Here is a 22,773-nt window from a genome sequence, read left to right as displayed (position 1 = left end):
AGATACGGAGCTAAATGTGTAAAAAATGACAGTTTTTGAGAGAACTAAGCGTCCGATTTAAATGATTCAAAAAACTTTCTGCTTGTCTTAACAAAATAATTGATATTGGAAAAAAACATTTTGTTTCAACTTTTTTTTTCAAAAAAATTTTTTTTGTATATCGAAAATAATTCAGATTTTATTTTTAATTCTGACTATAGTTATAATATACTTTAAACAAATAATTTCAACTTTGCAATTTAGTCTAAGTTTATATAATTTATTCTAAGTTTCTATAATCTAATTCTAAGTTTATATAATTCTTATAAATGTTAGACAATGTAATAACATTTATAATAATCTATTTGAAAACATTTAATATTTCTCGAACATTTCGTTACGGTACGGGAAGTTCCAGCAATTTGCCTTAAGGCATGATGCCATACACCCCACTAGTTTGTTTTTAGTAAGACATTGAGTAACTATTTAGTTAACATTACAATGATCATTATAAGGAAACCTAATGCTTTGTCTTTTATTTGTGCACTATATATCTAAATTGAGAAAAATTAAAAAATGAGGCAAAAGAATTACAATTTAGCCAAGTTCAATTTCCATGCTCGACCCTTCAACTAATTATGAGAACGTACACGCCGTGTCACAGCTCACAGGCTCCGCGTGCTGCCAAGATCTTTCACATCTCGATCTGTTGATCTAGCCGCCTCGACCGGCACTCCCGATATTTTCTATGAGACAGCGGTGCCCGTTACTTCGGCATTCCATTGCAACACAATCGTACATGTTTGCACATGCATCAGTCTTGGTCTGAGCACAAAATCAATCACTTTTTAATCAATATTGTTTGAACAATTGTGACAACAGTAGTGAGTCGTGAGTAGACTCGGACTGATTAACAAGATGGTGTCAGGAGGTTCAGTCGTAGTGACACTAGATTCAGATTTGAAAAGAATAATGTAGATACTGTATTCACACCTACAATTTTTGATTTGAAATCGTGCACAGTCATTATCAAGAATGGTGAACATTTAATAAATTTAATAATTTTTATTAGACACCGATAAAATATAATTGCTTTTGCACCCTGAGGTCTCGTTGAATTTCGAAGATTAACAATATTAAAGAAAAGCCCTTTATATACGAGAGTCATTCGACAAGTACTTAGCGCCATTGCAACTCTTGGCGCATTTCTCAGCCCTCGAGAATTTTTTTTTTTTTGGGCAAGTTGAAAAAGTTGAATATTCCTGGGTCAAATGAATCGAGCTTGAAGGAGATTATGTTAAAAAGTAAATTGCCACTTTTCTCGTTTGTAGACATAGTAATTTTTGAACATTTTCATTTTTATGTATAGCAGCTGATCTATAACTGCTATGAGTTACAGATTTTTGTTGTTTCTAGTTTTTACTTCAAGTTGGAAATTTTCTTCCACCTAATTTTTATTTTTATTCTAATTAATTTTGAACAGCAATCAGAACTAGGGTGCTTTAATGTAGCTCCTTAATATAGTGTAATTAGAAGGTAACTCTATGGTTGACCATGCTCTTTCTTAAATTAAAAAAATAAAACACTTGCACACTTCTGGTATCGATGATATGTGATACATGAAACCATAGTCATATATCATGGAATATTCGAAAAATTATGACACAATGCGTTTAATTTAGTACAAAGTTTGAATTTAACCCTATCCGCTCAGATGCCCCTGCATCTGCCCCTGTGGGTTAAATATATATCGACAAAATATATCCAAATTTTGCAATGCGCGAGTGGAAAGGGATAATAGATTATTTTATAGGTGTAAGGAACTTCTTCATACTTTATCTTGGTGCATATCTATCATGACTTACAACTTGCCTACCATGGCTTGTTCCATGCCATGAAATGATAGTACAATGTTTAAAAGAAAGTAAAATGTTTAAAACTTTCTATCAAATTAACAGACTTCATATTTTGCTATTTTTCACACGAATGTAAAATTTGAAGAAGTGAGAAATGAAGATTTGAAAAAGGCTTTTCCGATACCTCTTTGTCTAACATATTTGTGTTTCAAAGTTTAGAAGAAAAAATTGAAGTTACCTTCAGTGATGCGTTATGAATGGCAATATGATTCGCGTATTTTTCTTACAAATCTCTGGAAACTTTAAAATAAATTGTTCAACGTTATTTGTCACAGTGAACTTATTCTGTAGCTGTGCTTTATGTAGTTATTTCGCAATACTAGTTTTGAACCAGTTTGCTCTTACCTTCTGGTGTTGGTCGTAAATAATAACAATTCGTTCTTATATCTAATTCTTAACGAATCGGCTCAAGCTGAATGAATATTGTAGATTACATTTATGCAAACATTTACAATATAGATAAGATAGTCGGCAATTCTATAAATTATATACTAGCTTACCTGTCAACCTATTTACCTGTCCACCAATTTACCTGTCCACCTAATAATTAAGACCGATCGGTTCGCAGTATGTGTTTTTCGATCTTCAATGGCTATCATTTTTTCTCAGTTGAACTATATGACAAGATTAGTACCGTAATCACATCGATATTTAATATATTGATATCATAACATCCTCATAAGAAATTAATTACGCAGTAAACATGGGAATCTACTCCAAGCATTGCCATATGAACATAAATAACTTTGAACGTCGAAGATTCCTTGACCGGTTCTTCCTCTCTGATTATTACCAGATTCTTGCCCTTTTCCGAGCCCAGTAATTTCATGTGAGACCTTTTGCCATATAGATGACAATTCCTTTCTCTTTTTCAAATTGCCCTAAGACGGTATGTTAAATCTGTCATATTAATTTATAGATATATTGATAAGGCGTTGTGTAGAAAGTGCATTTTGTGATTATGGTTTAATACTGCTGTAAGTAACTATTTTACAGGACCAGATTATAAACGTAAAAACAAATCATTTCAGAGTTTTTTAATAGAATATAACTACAAATAGTAAATCAGTCTATATTATTAATATTTTCCAATCTTTAACTATTAGTTGTAATACACATCCATATTTTAGTTAGATAATATTTCCATATTATTTCATAATATATATTAGCAAAAAAAATCCCATACTAAATTGCATTTATTACGAAATTTTCACGATGCAATATGCTTCGTTGTACAATTTCTAGTTCTTCCTGCATTTGCAACCGTTGACACATATCAAGCTGAGTGAATTTTTTTCGCAACCTTCGTGCTCAGCTGAAACTATTATTTCTATTCTAACGGAGACAGAGAGTGGGATATTACTCCGACAAGACACCGATTCAGAAAAAAATACTTTCTTCTTCAACACAGTCATCTAGTTTCTGTGCATGCGATTTTGTTCCCACGAGTCGCCGCAAAGGTGACGCACCGGCGACGTGCTTTGGCATGGTGTTGAATTGAAGCATACCTTATCTACCATGTCTTGATAAAAAAAATACAGACGATTCTTTGAGCTTTTTAATATTATTGTCAAGTTCTTGATTTGCTCTTACAATTAAAGATTTCTTATATATTAAATCATATATGAATATTTTAATATTGAAATTTACATACTAGCTTTGCAGTTTTTGTAATATAATATTGACTTTAACTTCAAATTTTTAATTTTTAGTTACTAGTATTTGGTGCAGATAGTAAGGGGGCGTCCATTAATCCCTTGAGGTTTTTAGGGGGAGATGAGGTTTGACAAAAAATCACGAAATATCACTAGGGGCAGGGAGGGGTATAGTAAGATATCACGTATATTTATTTTTTAACTGTTTTTTTTTTTAAAAAAGGTTTAAACATTTTCAAAAAAAAAAAATCAAAAATTGGACAGTTTTTTCACGTAACTAAAAATACACGTGATGTTTGGTGGGGTAGGTGGGGTTATTTTGAATATATATGGTCACCAAGGGGGAGGGGAGGTAGCTCGCTCACGTGATTAATGGACGTCCCCTTACTGTCTGCACCAAATACTGGTAACTATAAATTATCCAATAAGTTAAGACTCTTTTTGGACGACGTTCTGGTGGATGCTAAAGTTACAGTCACTATTATATAGGGTCAAATAACTTTTTTTAGGGGGTACGACTTAAGCAACCCTACTCTGTACTCTGCACTCTTTACATTTCACTTCCAAATAAAAAAAGTGAAAATATTTAGTGGTTTTTAATAGAATTTTCAAACAAAAAGAAATTTGGCAAAATATTCAGTAGATGTTTTAAGGAATTTTTCACTCTTCGAATTTGTATCGACATGCTTGTAAATGAGTTTTCTTCTCAAATCGAAAATCAGTATGCTTGTGAACGGATTTTTTGCATCATTTTAATTTATTTCTACAAAGGCTTAGGTCTAATACTTGGATTACCATACTATCGCTAAGGGGGCGTCCATTAATCTCGTGAGGATATTAGGGTGAGGGTTTTTTTAGGAGGAGGGAAGGGTATACTAAGATATCACGTGGATTTATTTGTTACCTAATTTTTTAAAAAAAATAATCATTTTCAAAATAAAACAAAAATTTTACATTAACGTAACTAAAAATACGCGTGATGTTTACCGGGGAAGGGGGTAGTAATTTTGAGGTATTACAAAGGTGGAGGGGGGGGGGTCGAAAAATCCTTACCAAATAGATCATGTGATTGATGCACGCCCTATAAATTAATATTTCAATAATTAGAATAATAAATGATAAGTTTTATACTCATTGTCAGTTCTTCTATTAGAAGGACCAGGAAAGGCTTTAGTAAAGGACATCTGACAAATTTGTTTCTTGTAGTGATAATTGGGATGAAGACACCGGAACAGGATGGCTGTATTTATTTATAAAACAAAGGATAAAAGATTTTGTACTTATCTGTATAAGGGCAATTTAAGTAATTGGCTGTTTAAATTAAGAATGAGAACCCTAAAATTGAATACCAAATCTCTTTTTACAAGAGTATATTTTGAGTGCATTTGACATGTCCACAAGCCATCAATATTAATAATACATAAATAATAATTATTCTAGAGTCAGTGTATGTTATGCAAAGTGAGTATTCCCATTTTCACTTCCGCCTGGCAATTTTTTATTTTTAGAAGTTATACTTGTTCAGTCGGCTGGCAAAGAATATGGAAATGTATGCAATGCGCTTATTTTACATTGTTATTAGTTGTCTATAGACTCAACACATGCGATAATTATTATGCAGTTTGTAGGTTTCGCGTTTCTATCATAGTTCACATGCAACTTATATATAATTATCACTTTGTCTATTTATAGTACTCGAATATTCTGATTACTTTTGTTATGTTAATATAAATTTATCTAAATGTTCTCATATCTTCTCACATTTCAAGTGGTGGATAATAGCATATAGGTACGTGCCAATGTTATGTATAGTAAACAATTAGATCACACTTTTTCATAAATATTATCCTTTTATTCAAAATCATTTTTTGATAATAGACGAAATCATACAATATTATTGAGAAGCTTTAAAAATGCTACTTTTAGCCTAGATTCACAACCTTGATTCATTGTAATCATTGTAAGAAAATGGTCAACCACAGAATGGAGGTGAAAAACACTGGTGTAAATAATTAAGATATATTAAATTAATTAAATTTGTTAAATGGATTTAAATTTATTTTTTCATAAATGTGTGAAATGAGTTAAAAATAAAAAGTAAATGTATTTGCAATAAATAAGAAGTGAAATTAGCAATATTTTTCCTAAACTTTTTAAGATAAAAAAATACTATTACTAAGTCTTACTATTTCTAAATTTAATCTATTGCATTTCAAATACTAATTCTTTGCAATTGTACTTTCATTCATAAGCAGCTCAAATGATTTATTGATAATTACCAAGCAATTTGTATATCACATTACTGGTACTTTCTAATTACTTAAAAAACTAACGTAAAGTATAAAGTACAGATTTATTTATTGTGTAAAGGAAATATTTTTTTCATAACTTCATCAGATATCAGAAAATATTGCGTAAATATGTTTTATTTTAAATACAATTAAAAATATAATTATTTGGTTTATTATAATATTTATGCATTACTGAAATTATCGATTCATTCGGTAAATTACATTTATTCACTTTCACAACAAACGGAAGTTTTATTGTCGTTTCATTAAAATTATTATACGTTTTATGTCGGATTTCACTTAATTTTTAAAGTCAGTTTCTCAGTTCATTTCAAATAAATTTGCCGTCATGCACAAGTGCAAATTCACATTCAAATTATTGAATTTTTTCACACGAATGTTCTGATTTCTATTGATTTAAAAAGTAAAAAGAGGTGTAATAAATTGTTAAATTAAAATATGGATTCAAAGAAAAATTGCAAGATTTTTTTCGAATATATAAAGATATTTATGATTATTATATTTCGAGAGAATCGAATTATGAATAATGTGATTTTGTGAATAACAAGGCGATCATTAGTTTTTCGCTTTAGATTCTATACAAGAATTTATAAGAAATAGAATAAAAAATTGTAAGGTATTTTATTACTACATTTTAAAAGACTTTTGAAAACTTCATTGTCTCAAATTGATTTCAAGCACAAATATGTATTATTAGCAAACATGCACTTACATTGTGCTCTCTTTTTCTTCAAGAAGTAGATTTTGGCTTTTCAATTATGTTATCATAACTTTTTGTTTATAAAATATCCATATACAAACCGAACTTTGATAAAATGCTAGAAATTGCATGCATTAACATAACTTTCTATGTTATATTTAATTATAGTTGTATATAATAACAAATTCAAATCTACCACAGCTTTTGTTTTGTTATGAGAATTATTTTGTGGCCAATTATTTCATTATTTCATTATATTTTATAAAATATTAGAGGAAGTTTCTTTCTTCGGTGTTCTCGCGTGTGTACCAGATCGGTTTACCAGATAATATCAGAAAAACAAGCTACAATTGCCTTGATCAACGATGCGCACTTGACCATGAAACATTTAGAAACATTCATTATTTTTATTAGATGCATTGCTCGAGATTCCTGCATTTAGAATATTTGATCTGGTAAATTTCCAAGATAACTTGAAACATAGAATATTATATCAAATTCTCGCTCTTGGGACATGAAGCGACTTCTTTACAAATGATAGTAGCGTTTGTGTTTACCTGAATATAATTTTTGACTGTGTTGGTTAGCCTGCAAATAAGTAATTTTTAAATCACTAATTGAATATGTTTTATAAGCAATAAATATAGGGGAAAGTCTCCAAGTGGCGGGCACCTAAGGTTATTTATAAATAAATCAAAAAATATTTTACGAAATGTTTATTAAATTATGATTAATGTTAGATAACAAAGTTAGAAATCAAACTAAATTAACAAACCCGCAATCTTTGCTTAAAAATAATTAATACTATCAATCAAACTTTGCTATCAAAAAATATGATTTTAAATAGTGGCACCTAGTACCGGACATTTTAAAATAACCTGCATTGATCATATATTTAACCCTGTCCACGCTCTGGAATGTCTGCACATGACGAATATTCTTAGATATTCTTAGATATTGCATTGAAAAGATTTATACTCGCTTAAATAATACGTGTTAAATAGAGTGTCCGATGCTTGGTGCCGTCCGGCGTTACGGGAACTCCGCCTAATTTTGAACAATAGATTAAGGGCAATGAATAAGCTTTGTAAACTACTTGAGATACCCTTGTTGTATTTAATAAGACCTTTAATCATGAACGATTCATCTAACAAATGTTAGATTACAGTTGTTAATTTTTATGTCCAATACTTAGCATTATAAATTATAGAGAAATATAATATTAGGTATTAAACAGTATTCTACACTTTTGAAAAATAATTTAAGCTTCAAAATAGTGACTTTCACTAACGTTGACTTCTCTTGGAACTAACCTGCAATGTTTAGAAAGAGAATATAGAGTTAGAAGTCGTTTAAATTAATTTCACTTCTCCCAAGTTCATATTCACAATTGAATTACAACAATCAATAATTTTTATCAATACTGTTTTTTGAATCAACTTGAAATATTGGATAATTCAATTCATTTGATATAAATCGAGTGAAAGGCTTGAGCACATTTCCACATTGTATAAAACATGCCCCAGCAATCAAACAACCGCTGTTGTATTTGGTAAGCAAATAAATGACTCTATTGTAACATCGCATGACGGAAACTATTTGCTAATTGCCAACGTTTTTATTATACACATTTTCAGATAGATTTGATTTATTCACATAAAAAGTCTGTCGACAGACACTGTCTTATGACTGAAGAACAATGTATATTGTGATGTTGTACACTGCATCTACTTATAAACTGCATTCCATTGTAATAACTATGCACTCAGACAGATAGTAGTTTATCTGTCCAACTTGCAGCAACGGGCCATATGAGATATTTCTTGCACACTTTTAGCTTTGATATATGCTGAATTAAATTTTTTTTTTCCAAAAATTGAATAATTCTTTTTGTATTCGTGCCAATATGAGTTTGGCTGTACGATAAATTACATGTGTGAGCAATTTTGCTTTTGATGAATGATCAATTTATATCTTTTTACGATAATAGATAGATGTTAAAAAATTCAATAATCTGCTATTATCCAGTGTTTTATTTATACAATTATTAACAATACAATTTAATAATTTGAGTTTATTAACATTTTTTTTTAAATTTGGGGTATGTATTTAGTATCCTGGTCACAAAATGGATTATCTAAAAAAAATAGCATCCAATAATAGTCTGTGTTAGTAATTAATCTAAATAGGTGACTGGTTTAAATAATTTAGGCAATAGTCCCTTTTACTTGAATCTTCTTTCTTTGATATGAAACTGTATAATAAGGCTGGATGGCTCACCCGTTTAGTTACCATCTGAAAGTTTTAGTCAAAAAGCTTATAGGACGTAAGGTTTTGTTTTCGTTTAAAATATTATTCTAATTGAGAAAGTATATTTTATACTAATATGAACAAATTATGAAATACTTCTACTTATAAAGTAATAATAATTAATCTAGAGACATGTGCTCACTCTCCAAATTTTCTGTTTTCACGCGATTGTTATTCTCATATTTTTATGAATAAATTCAATAACAGTAGTATTTGTCGTTATAATGAATGTATTGTAGTAGCTAGTTAGATATTTACTTAGGCATTTAGATAGTTACTAATATATGATAATTTTATAAGATATTTAAAGTTTGTTGTTGTATTATATATAGAGATTGCATATTTTTTGATCGAAGGACACAATTCGTTTTTGTTTTTTTTAAAAAAAATCCCTATCGTTCTCTATAAGGATTAGAGCACTCAAGGCATTCTTAAACTCAAATATTAATTATAATAATTTTTGTTTTTACTGTACAATTAAATAGAATTCATCAAAATCGAAAAGGCTTACTAATGCGTAACCTTTAAGAACTTCAAAATTACTTAACTTTTTTTCTGTAAAGACAGATTGTAATTTAATAACTCACAAAGTATGACCTTTATATATTACCTAAAATATTTTTCGGGATATTTATTTCATATTCTGAAAATTTTGTTTATTATATTTCTCTTATTTATTTTGTGAATAGTAGAGAGTCAGTTTTCGACAACTGAAATGAACAAATGTTTTTTATATTCACTAATTTTACAAAATAATGTTTACTATTAAACTATGCTTTTAGTTCATTGGTTTGCAGAAATTGTATATCTTTCGATAACGAGAGCATTTTCATTTTCTCCTTATTAGAAATAAGCAAATACACAATGTAGAGCACCGTTAAATTTTAATCAACTGTGACCTGTTTTTGTAATATTGTTTGTATGTTTCTTCTATTGATATAGTGACAAAGCCGTTGTTAATTGAAGATATGATGAATGTAAATTAAACTTGGAACGACTACGATTATAAATATATATTTTCAGAAATACATCTACTGATTTATGCTTCGCCAGAAAATCTGATTTTATAATTCATTCATTACATTTTCATCAGCTACAAAGGGCAATGATATCATTCGAAATTTAATAGATTATTCTAATAACTTCGAGACGTTCATTGTTCTGCCATTTTCCTAATATCAAAGATGAACATCAATGATAGACCATGATGTATGTGTCTGCATTTCAAAATGTACCTCCTTGTCTACTCGAGTGGTAACATTGATATAATATGGCATTGTTCAAATTGTTTAAACTTGATTTAAATTGCAGTTTTATTTTCTACGATATAATTCGCTACGTGAAGACATTTTTTCTTGGAATTCATTCATATAATATAATTGAAACACTGAAGTCCTGCACGTATTTGAAATTGTAATAGGTAGAAAAATTAAACATGATCGAATTAAAAACCTCTTCATAGTTTATCCATTTGATAATGAATACTCTGTTTCATTAAAATTAATTTGTACATTTTAAAGAGAATCATCTGAAGTACACGATACTCGCGCAATTATTATAGAAATATAGTGGAAGATATATGTTCCCAACGAAACGTAAAAATAACATTCTTGTAATTGTTATAGATGACTAACAAGTTACTTCCTGACTTTTTATAAACAATAAACTAACTTCTTATCGATATTTCTATTATTTATAATCACTACATTCTTAAATGCAAATATTAAAGATTTGTGCATTGACTATTTGATATTACTGAAGTCTACACATCAAATATTTTGCAATTTTTTTTTGTTAATCTCAGCTACAAAACAATATAACAAATTTTAATTAAATTATGAATGTCATTTCCATTATTATCATAATAATAATAATTAATATTATTATTATTTGTATGGTTATAATTGTTATTGTAGTCGCTATTGTTTATCAATGCTATTTGTATTAGTTTTCTGAAGGAACGTGCATGGTATTAGAGCTTCATAATATTTCTTATCATGAATTTGCGAATTAGTATAACATATGTATGAGTATGCAAACTCTAAATGAATTGAAATATCGTTTGAACAATTAATATTGCATTCCTGACTCACTCAAAATAAATTAAATTTTAATTAAATTCCTATTACAAAATTTGTTATATAGCAATGTTAATTATAGAGTAATATAAATTAATGATGATTAAAACAAATTATACGGATGAAGTAATATTTATTGATATTGATTTTACGCAGCATTGGCGATTCTCATTTCCTTAACCAATTAAATCAAAGTGTGGCATATAAAAGTTAAAAAAAGTTAAAATTTATTACAATACATATTTGAAATTTACCTAAAAAACTGATTTATAGTGCTAAAAAATATGTGAAAATGTGATTAAGTGATTGGTGGTGTCATTCCACCATTCCTCATGTTCGACGCACCGCCACGCTGTCCAGCTTTGGCGGACAAGATCACTGGTCTGTTTGCCAGGAGGCGCTCGTACGACGTGCAGAGGAAGCAACGGTCTTTAGACCAAATAAAAGTGAGACCGGAAGATGTATTTGGAATTCAAATTAGATGAATGCGTTAAATAATACATTTCTTATGTCTAATGCCGATATTGTAATGAATCATCGAGGAACAGAAAGACAGAACTGTGAACCCCAACTTAACATTTTGTCGACTTTTTTTGTGATCTAAGCGGTGGCACCGATTAAATAAATTTAAAAGCCAATTAATGAAACTTTATAAGGATCCGGTAGATACGTGTAATATTTTTTGTTCAAAAGTCCTGAATCTATTCTGAATATTCAAAATTTTTTAGAGATTTCAGTCAGGATTATATAATGATAGATTTTATGGTCTTAAAGAACATTCTAAAATAATACAGTAAGTAGTTTAATTATGAGAAATTATCAACGTTTGGAATAGTAGACCGTTCCAAAATTTCTAAATTATATCGTCAAAATTCTATAACTAATTGTTCATGTCGATTTCACATAGAGGGAAGGTTTTGCAAGTTACCTTAAGTAAGGTGACCATATTTTTTGCATGAAATCCGGGACGAATTATAATGTGCGTGAGAGCGGGGAGCGGGGGTGTTGGTGAGCTAAAAATTTATATGCACATTTTTTCGGTTCCAATTTTCTAGTTGAAGTATATTAAAAAAAATGGCAATCAAAACATTTTAAAAAATCCGGGACAATCCGGGACAAAACACCTAAAACCGGGACAAATATTGCTTTTAGAAAAAGCTGGGACACAAGGCGGAAAATCGGGACTGTCCTGGCCAATCCGGGACGTATGGTCACCTTACCTTAAGTTAAAATGCCACTTGCATCTAGATTTTTCTATTTGCAAACACTTGTTTGATAACAATATTTTTGATAAACGTGCACAACTATCATGCCAAAACGTTTTATTTTATGATCTTCTTAATAGTCACTAGGAAGCATTCAAATAATGAATACAATCATCATCTACTATTTAAGAAAAATTAAGCCATTCGGTGATATTGTTTGTTATTTAATTGAATATTACTTTTTAGTTCCAAACTAGAAATTTTGCCTTTGCCATACCTATAAAATAATCAATCCAGAAAGTATACAGACATGCAATTTGGTACCGAACATCATTGTTTTCATATAGATATATTGATATATTATTCCGATGACTATTTCCTGTGATTTGTTCAATATGCTATGTGCATACTAAAAAGTTGTAGATATATACGAAGTCTTGATTATAGTGAAATACTATTGGTTTTAAATTGGAATCATTTGTTTCATATGCAATAAAATTATGAACAGATTGCACTTTCATCATTTTTTTTTTCAAATTGTTTTAAGGGTCTTTCTTCATCTCATATATTTTTAATAATATGTATTTTTTTATAATTTATAGAGGGGAATTCATTTGTCTCTAAATTTCTTATATGTTTTAAAGTAGTAATATTTACTAGTTTTACTGAAATGCCAATTATTTGAGTACATAATTTTATCGATTATACATACATGTGCATTCAATTATTTCTGAAGAACACCTTTTCAAATTTAATGTGTTTCTCTATTACGCTCGGCTGATTTGCGTGAATGTCAAACTTTTGCTTTTTACACAATGCATTAATTAAAATAGCGTTAAAGTATTATAAGCCATTGTCTAGCCACACTAACATTGAGATTGTTTTAAACCATTTAATGGCTGTAAAAGATTCCATAAAGATTTCAGAAAAATGCGTGATATTATTTACTTGGATTAAATTTGCGCAACTAGTAGTATGGAGATGTAGAATTGTACTCTTATTTTGTAAAAATATTTTACTTGTTGATGCTTCTGTACAAAACTGTTAATGGCATTTGATAGATGAAACTAAGATCACCTTTATTTTACCATTTTACTTTATTTATATACATTTTTTTTCATTTTGCGTTGAATGTCACCCTCATTTAAACACCCAAATTCTTTTTCCTGACAATCATTTTAATTGACTATATTTTTTCAGTGTCCAGATTCATGGGTGGTTGTTCATCATCTGCAAAGCCAGTCTGGTATCCTAGATCCGGATGATCGCTTAGGAGATGTCGCAGATGACCGTGAACAAATTTTAGCAAGTTATGAGGATGATAGAGATAGGCCCACGATTGGCCAAGGAGATGGAGCTAGTGGGGGCAGTTCTGTTGGGACTGGGAGCCCGGATATTTTTAGGGTAAGAAACTTTAAAATCTTTTTTTTTAATTTTATCTTTATCACAGAATATTATCCAACGAGCATCATTTAATATCATTTCTACAGCCTTTCTCTTTTCATCTCTTCCAACTCTTAGAATAGCTCAACATTATAATTATTTTATGCGTTTTGATTAATTTCAAATTTCTTTAAATTTTATAACTTGCATCAACACAATTATTTATGTAAGGCAAAGAAAAAACTCATCTTGATTATATGAGTTGAATCTTTATTATATTTATTTGTTATAGGGATCAAATGGTAAATACTCACCAACCCCCATTGAAGTCACCGGCAGCCGGAACGATCCTCCACCTGGTCTGCAAGTTCGAAGAGGTAGCGAACCTACACTCATAGGACAAGGGACTGAATCTAGAGCACCGCCTGCTTTATCGATTGAAAGACAGGTAACTCATTATAAAATTACATATTATTGCAATCATAAATTAGTGAAAAATAGTTATAGATAATTGTGTAATATATACTACAGGCATCGCTTCCAAATGTTAGATTAAATATATATACATATTATTTGAAATATGTTATCACTGAGCATTTTAAATATGCTTCCATTCAAAATATGTTACGTTTATAAGGCAATATTGTTTTTTTTCAATTAGTTATATAAAATAGAATATGAAAAAATACATACATATAAGAAGTATTATTTTACCATTTCCTCCAGGACCCAACAAAGCGTTGGTCAGCCGCCCCTATCTGCCGCGACGATGAGGACTCTTCAGTAATCAATGGTCTTAATGGTCCTAATGTTAACACCAGCACGCCCCTCAGCAACGGCCATGGAGGCTATTCAGCCATGCCATGGCTGGCAGAGAATAGCCCGGAGCATGAAATTAATGTTGGGCAATTCCAAAGATCTGGACGATTATCCATGCAGTTTTTAGGAGATGGCAACGGGTGAGATATTTACGAACGAATTTTGATTGATCTGTTTTCTGGTAAAAATGCAGTATGATTTTAGATTGATTTATCATATTATAGTTTAATATACAATGTTTAATTATTACGGCTACGAATTTTTAATTCAACGACTTAAGTAAAATAAATATTTGCGTAAACCCGAAGTATGACTCTAGTTTTTATCCTTTACATATGATACATTGATTAATTTTGAAATCAATTTTACTATAGTTCTTGCTGATTACTTAATAAAATTTCTATATTAGTAAATTGCGATAACCACGATATTTCTTAATAACTGGTTTTTTAAATTTTAGTCAAAAATGGGCTGAAGCAGCAGAAAGAGCATCGGCATACCATGCACTTGCCGGTAGCAAATCTCTTCCTAGAGAGGCTAGGAGGAAGGAACCTCTTGGACAAGCTAACACAAATGGTCATACTAATGACGATAATCTACGTATGGATAACAATGATGACACGTAAGTTATCTTATTAAAATAGAATAAATTCTGCATTTTATTATATTTTAAATTTTGTATATAAAATTTAATAAAAAAAATTGCATTTCCAACATATAAGATTAACATATTATAATTTTTAATCCAAATATTGAAAAACTGCTATATTTATTTCATAGTTAAGAATATATTATGATTTTGACTGACACTCAGTAATTAACAATTTAATTCTATCCTTGAATGTAGAATCTTCAACAGAAGGAAATCATTTTCTTACGATTCCAGATATGAAACTACATTAATTCTTGGCGAAGCGGGCGCTCCACTAGGTCTTCGAGCTGCTCCAGAGGGCGATGGGCTATTAGTACATGCAGTGGAGCCTGGTGGCCGTGCAGCTAGAGGTCGTGTCCAGCCTGGTGATTTAGTTCTATCTATTGACGGTACAGATCTTCGGGATTTACCTTTACGGGCAGTAGAAGATGCTTTCCGCAACAGTATCGATGCACCAGAACTTAGGTTGAGGGTGCGACGGAAACGCAATCCGGCCTGGTCCAATCAAACTGGACATAATGGATATGCAGGAGATAAAGTACTTATTGAGGCTGATGAGAAAAGTGAGTATAAATATTAATAATGAGTATTAAATTAGTTAGAATATGTGTTTTTCAAACAAGATTGTGTATATGGTAAACGGCTTTTATATATATTTTGCATAAAAAAATATTTTAACTATATTGAGAATTTTTTTTACAGAATACTTTGAAAATATACTATTTTTTAATATTTCATATTCCAAGTTGTTATCGACGAGTCATATTCACAAACTACTCTTATCCCACCTATTCCCATAGGAATTTTATTAAACATAACAATTCAGGCATGGCAATACGGTTCTATGATTAAATTCGATACTAATACATAACACATTGTTATTTGTAATCAAATAAACGATATTTATAAATACGAACATACTTTTGCGTCGTAAGGTGGGACTGCGATTGTTCATTATAAGCAATAACTTTTGCATATTGAATTGATGAGTAGTGTTCAATTAGGAAGTTGTTACAAATATTTTTCATTTAGCAGTGGGTACCAAAATGGCTGCAGTGTCACCAAATCGCAAAATGCCTGGAAGGCCACCTTCATTACTTGTTTCAAACACAAGAAAATTGGGCAAAAGATTGGAACTGTCGTTAAGGAAAGGACCGCATGGTTTAGGTTTCAGTGTAACCACGAGGGATAATCCAGCTGGTGGACACTGCCCTGTTTACATCAAGAACATTCTACCGAGAGTGAGTAGAAAATCTGATTTTATCACATTATTGAAGAGTGAATCACTAAAACAGATATGATTAATATTATTTAAAATAAACTTTCAATTCCGTACAGTAAAATTGACAATTGTATTTAATTTAGTATCCACCTTATTTTTTATATAATTAATTTTAATTGTTCGCCTGAGTCGATCGTAAATTATGTATTTTATTGCAACGATGATCATGGTGCTATAAATAGTATAACATTTTATTGAATTTAGTTCTATTTCGCAATTTCTGTAATATACGTTTATGATTTAGGGCGCTGCTGTTGAAGATGGTCGCTTGCAGCCTGGTGACAGGCTTCTGGAAGTCAACGGCGCAACCATGACCGGACGAACTCAGGCTGAAGTGGTCGCTATTCTTCGTGCTACACCTCCTGGTGCTACCGTTACCATAGCTGTATCAAGACAAGAGAAGGAAAATGGCGTTAATGCAACCAACGAACGAGAAATTGTAAGTTTTTGAGAAATATATTCTGCTTTTAAGCATGTGTTAATTAATAATTCTGTTAAATATATTCTGCTTTGAAACATGCTGTATTGAATCATTTATTCATCACATTTATTATTTGTATTTGCAGGGTTATGAACCTTCAACACCTGATGAGGACAGAAACAGAATCGAAGATAGGAACAAAGCTCAGGAAAAGATCTTGAATACAAGTTCCGATGAAAAACTTGACCGAAAGTTAAGAGAAAGTCAACGCCAAAAATCGTATAGTGTTAGTAGATTTTTTGTATCAATACAATTTTTTTGTGACCCATTGATAAACTTTTCCATATGTATTAAGAGTTCAGAAACTCTGCAAAAAGGAAAATGCCTAGTTCTATTTTTTTTATTAAAGATTTCAATATTTACATCATTTGATACAATGTCTTGCTGTGATTTTGTTTGCTTTCTCTATTTTTCTAATAAGATGAATTAAAATATAAAATAAATCTCTGAATTATAGGTTGCATCCTTGCCTTGGAAACATAGAGAAGTAATGACCTTTGACATTCCTGTAAATGACACGGAGAAAGCAGGATTAGGAGTAAGCGTGAAAGGAAAAACTGGGTCTCCTGGTAGTGCATCAGCTGGTGGAGATTTGGGTATATTTGTCAAAAGTGTTCTACATGGCGGAGCGGCGTCAAGAGATGGCCGGTATGTAAAATATATTTAAATTAAATATAATGCAAAATCAAATAAAGTAGGAAAAATTTGTTTGTGATAAATTAGGATCTTTGAATTAGAATAACCGTTAACTGTTCTCTCAAATTGATTAGTTATGGTATGAGTATAGTAATATCTTGTTAACATTATTGAAATACGGAGCTTTTAAGAAATTCGTGAATTTGTTTAATATTATAGACTTTGAGTATATATCTGTAAATTTTAATATTTATTTTCAATTATTAATTTACCAGATTAAAAACTAATGACCAACTTCTCAATGTGAACGGTCTCTCACTACAAAATCAATCCAATGCTGAAGCGATGGAAACTTTACGCCGTGCAATGTTACATTCTGGTGGACGCATCCCAGGAAGTATTACTTTAACTGTTGCAAGAAAAATAAGTCATAATCACAGCCATAGTCACAATCACAGTCATGGACATAACTCTAGTATCAATTCTAATAAATTGAATTTATCAAGTGCTGAGACGGTTAAACTTGGCGCAAATTCAACTATGGATGAAACAGAAGACATGTGCGAGCAAAGCTCTGAAAGATTGGATTCACAAGAAGCCAATACTGTTATTTATGTCCCAAACAGGTAAATAAAAATTATGTTGTAGATATTTCGAAGTATTATACTTTCTACATATAATAATGTATGTATTTTTACTCACTTTTGGTATGTTATATGTAATATTTTTATATTATATGATAACATTATGTAACCTTATAAGTTTTATTTTCACGGTTCATTTTATTTTAAGGAAATCAATGGAACCTGTTGATACATGGAGCAACCCTGTTGTCGAACGACTGACGGGCATTGGTAATTCTAATAATTATAACACAGGACTTCGTAATGAAAGCTATTATATGGTAAATAGATTATAATTGATTGATCAATATTGATAATTATAAATAAGAATGTGCAAACATGCAATTAATATTATTTTCTTTGTTTCTTTAGGCTACAAATAATACTTGGACCAGTGGTGGTGCTCATTCAAGACAGGGAAGTCAAACTGTTACTATGCCTAGTGGAGAAGCAGTGCTTATAGAAGACGATACAACAGATACAATAAATAGACCAATGTGAGTTTTCTTTTTTCGATGAAAAAGTAATCGATGAGCATTTTGATAGAAAATACGATTGAATTGTTGATATAGATATTTTTATGCTATCATATTATTTATTCTGAGATTTGCATTATAATCTAAATTTAAATGTTTCTTGTTAATCTATGTTAAAGGTTGTCTAAGCAATTATATGACGCGAGAGATCTTAATGGTTCTGGACAACATCTGTCTCCCGAGTTAGCAAATTCAATGAACGATACCTGTGAACCTCAAACGCCATCAGATGCCACTTATGCTTCTCAATTGTCTTTGAATGGTGAAGAAGCTTTTAGCAGAGATGCCATAGGGCGCAGGAGTATGTCAGAGAAACATCACGCCGCGTTGGATGCTAAAGGTACAGGAACTTATCAAAGGAACAAAAAATTACGTGAAGAACGGGAAAGGGAAAGGATGTTGCAGGCTAATGGTGGAGAAACAAGGAAAGCACCAGGTTAGATATTTATATTTGAATAGATAATTGTCAATTATTTTGAGGTCGAAATGTTTAGAAACATTCATTATACTCTGATTTAAAAAAAATAATTTAATTTAATTCAGATATATTTTATTAAGGCTCATTTCCTATACTATCGAGTGTATCTGTATACGTTTTGATAAGCTTAGTTTTTTTGCCGGATTTTTAATTTTACTGTTGTTCACCAGGTAACTGCGATTGACAAATACACTTGTCACAGGAAAGTGGCAGAATTTTGTGTATTGACGAGTATACTCTATATACGTATAAATCTTTGATGGTCTATTTTGATTGAATTTTTTGTAGGATCTATTGAATCTTTGGCTGGTATTGCGAAATTGGGCAAAGAAGAATCCTCTGAAGAGAATGATAGGGTTTGTGACTTGGGACCATCTTTAGGTTTAAAGAAATCATCCAGCTTAGAATCGCTACAAACGATGGTTCAAGAGGTAAATTAAATATGTTACTTGATAAAAATGAATTTTACTTCTTTGAAAAGGAAATATACAGCTCTGTTTGCATATAGTTACAGATGGGAGATAATAGAATTCATCCTGGTCTTAGGCCGATACGAGGTCGAGCTTGTGGGGACAGTCTGAGAGCAGTTGTGGAAGCGCCTTCCGATTCTCGTAAGAAATATTTTAGTTTCTTGTTTATGAATAGATAATAAATATTATAATAATTTAAAAATAAATATGTGGTGATTACTTTTTGCTTTTATGCATGAGAAGGATATTGCAATTATACATTTGAACCAATGTTTCTATTTTGAAGTAAATAATAAATGCTGTTTTCTTTTATTTCCAGAGCCGAGAAAACACTGGTTAACGGACGACACATCGGATCAAGCGTTTCCAACGCGTAACGATCCACTGCTCTCATCACTTAACGACGGGAAAAACAAAAATAATCGTAAAAAACATCGGCCTGGTCTACTCAAGGGTATTGGTCATATGTTCAGATTCGGAAAACATCGCAAAGACGGTGTTGCTGATATAACTTCTGATGCAAATCCGAATCAGAGCCAAGGTGATCGGCCGCCAATGCCTCCACGGTATCAAAATCCGCCGCCGGTGGTCGGAGTAAATGTTCCACAAGCAGATGCAGGCAATATGGGCCGATATTCCCATTATGTGAATTACGAAGAGATTCAGAATCATTTGAGGTTAGTGTAATTGTACATGTTCAACTATAATGATCACCTAAAAAAGTTCATCTCATCATTGTCATCGGATAGATATTATTTTATCTAAAACCGTCATTCTGTGACAACAATGCTACAGTTTACAATGTTAACTTTACATTATAGGTCTATATCAATTTATCAGTCATGAAGTTTCTAATTTCTGTTTATTTTTTTGCATTCTGTTGATTTTGATTTTTTATATATTACAAAACAATATATTACACTAGATGCTTGATTAAAACAATTCAAAAATATAATAATATAATATTGCTTATGAATGATTACCACATGTATGAATTGTAAAATCCATCAAATATTAATATTCACTAATTTATGCTCTATGTGATTTTATAAAAGCAATTTAGCTTTTGATCTCAGCAACTTATAGATAGCAATTAAAAATTAAAAAAATGCAAATATATATAGTTTATGTGATAGGTTTTGTTCAGTTCCGTTTGTATACTTATATAAACATAATGTAAATAAATGCTAATCTAGAAACACATAGTTGTTTTTATATGATTCGAAATAACATTTGAAATTATATTTATAAAGAAAATATCAATTATGTGTTAAAATTTTCCAAATTGATACATAATTTACGTAAATCAATCTATTAGGGCTACATCAATGTATAGTTGGATGTTATTGGCATGTGAAACACCATATTAACTCTCATTAAAGAAACACACATTGCATGAATTTGAGCTCATTGTATCTGCGCCTTATTTAAATTTTATAGAAATTTTTTGTCAAATGCTACAGGTGGAACAATGCAATATGCTATACACAAATATATCTTAAAAAAAATCTTTAATTTTAAAAAATGAAAAGCATTATGTCTTAATAAAATTCTCAAATATAAATGGTAAGAATGCTTACCATTACACTTAGAAAAACTTATATTTTTGACCTGCAATTTTGCCATTATCTTTAGTCGAGTTTTTTTAATTAAAATGTATATTATTCCATTGTATGCTTGCACAAAATAGTAGCATGATCAGTTCTTGTCAGCTAAAATGTGCATTGTGAACATGTATCGGTACTAATATTTTAACACAGCCTGCATTGCATTATCAATATTACTAACTTCTACATGTTTGTCCTGAATGTTCAGTTCGCGCTGCGATCGGTTATCAGAGAGTCAAATTCAGCAAATGCGCAGGCAAGTTCTGCACCAGAGAGGAAAGGTGGAGGAAGAAAGGTAGGATTGTAGGAAGAAAAACTGTAGAATGCATGTCCATCACTAATAGATATAACAAAAAAATTATTATTTATTACATTCACACTTGAAAAATTAAGGTGGAGTTATTTAAGATCTTTCTATTACAATAGCCAGCTTCCTTGAATATTTTTTTGCAAACCATTTTGCTGATTAATAAAAATATATTTAGTAGCTATTGCAAAACTAACAATGGGTCCGCAAGTAAGCCCATGGAGATAGATTCAAAGATTATAGAACTTACATAACAAATGAAAGTGAACTACAAACTTCTAGAAATGACCAACAAATATTATTATGTATTGTATTTTGAAACTTGTTTGCATCAGAGGTCTAGAGCGTTGTAAACATATCTTTAAGGGGGGAGTCTGCTTTAGAGACTTCAAAAAATCGCTTTTTTGAGGAATATTTAGGGAACGAAATTAACATTTAATTGAAACGAAACTTTCAGGTTTCATTGTTATATATTTCAACATTCTGTCCATTTTTCCACTAAAATATATAAGCAGATGTCATTTGGCGGGAAAGTTGAGGGTCACAATTTCTATCCGAAACAAATATATATTTTCAATAGCATAGATTCTAGTTGAATCTAAAAAATCCAGAAAAAAAAAGAGAAATTCACCAATTTTTGCAAGATTTTTTAGGTTCAATTAAAATAGAATTTAATCCTGAATACAATGATTTTTTTCTCATTTCGATAGGACGTTTAATTTTTTTCCTATCTTTCCCGCCAATTAGGAAGAATCGAAAAAATTCAAAACCGAGAAATCGTGAATCGAAGTTTTTGTTCCGCTTGTATATATGCTTGATGCTTGCACACTATTTCTTCTGTAATTCTGAAAATAATTAGAGTTTGTTTCTGAAATTTTAGGGATATATTCTTGGATAGTTTTGGAAGACAATCTTGCTATAAAAAATCGATTTTTTAAAGCCTGTAAATCAGGCTCTCCCCTTAATCTGCTTGATGTTTCGTATATTATATTTGATTATAGTCCTAGAAATGTATTTACGGTTACAGTACCATAGTTTAAATGATAAAACAATAAAAATTAACCACATAACTGGAAAATGGTTTTAGTTTTACCAGAGCTTCAGTTTGTACTTAAATGCTCCTAATTTTGAAATGCTTCAAATACTTGAAATATTTTTTTTCTTTTTTTTATAAATGATTTATCAATACTATCACGCCGTTTCGGCTTAACGTTGAGTCCTTGGACCAACGTTTCTTTATATATTACTTTGATCGTGTAGATTTTATTAACACAGTATGTAAATTTAATTGTTAGTATCTTGTGCACATTTGCATTTTTAATCTCCTGATCCAATTATTATTTT

At 30.5% G+C, this 22,773-nt stretch overlaps 1 protein-coding gene across 6 annotated transcripts in view; it reads left to right on the top strand.

Annotated features, from left to right (window-relative positions):
• LOC113373263 (partitioning defective 3 homolog) overlaps positions 1-22,773 on the top strand; it is a 108,006-nt gene that overhangs the window by 44,197 nt on the left and 41,036 nt on the right. For 3 of the 6 annotated variants that reach the window (XM_026613568.1, XM_026613571.1, XM_026613566.1), the window contains exons 2-11: positions 13,356-13,559; positions 13,831-13,986; positions 14,265-14,497; positions 14,818-14,979; positions 15,244-15,572; positions 16,042-16,250; positions 16,536-16,730; positions 16,858-16,998; positions 17,230-17,420; positions 17,684-18,034. In XM_026613568.1, coding sequence (XP_026469353.1) covers positions 13,356-13,559; positions 13,831-13,986; positions 14,265-14,497; positions 14,818-14,979; positions 15,244-15,572; positions 16,042-16,250; positions 16,536-16,730; positions 16,858-16,998; positions 17,230-17,420; positions 17,684-18,034 — 2,171 coding nt within the window. Of the gene's footprint in view, positions 1-13,355; positions 13,560-13,830; positions 13,987-14,264; positions 14,498-14,817; positions 14,980-15,243; positions 15,573-16,041; positions 16,251-16,535; positions 16,731-16,857; positions 16,999-17,229; positions 17,421-17,683; positions 18,035-18,200; positions 18,313-18,403; positions 18,529-18,686; positions 19,004-19,333; positions 19,477-19,553; positions 19,657-19,834; positions 20,193-21,330; positions 21,418-22,773 lie in introns of all 6 variants that reach the window. The other 3 variants (XM_026613569.1, XM_026613565.1, XM_026613572.1) reach the window with 3 other exon arrangements.

Source organism: Ctenocephalides felis, unplaced genomic scaffold (genome assembly GCF_003426905.1).
Source record: "Ctenocephalides felis isolate EL2017-DRISC unplaced genomic scaffold, ASM342690v1 CF-g0.4_SCAFFOLD_01604, whole genome shotgun sequence".
In the NCBI taxonomy this organism is placed as follows: Eukaryota; Metazoa; Arthropoda; class Insecta; order Siphonaptera; family Pulicidae; genus Ctenocephalides; species Ctenocephalides felis.
Note: the sequence above shows the minus strand (reverse complement) of the source record. Positions and strands in the feature narration are given on the sequence as shown.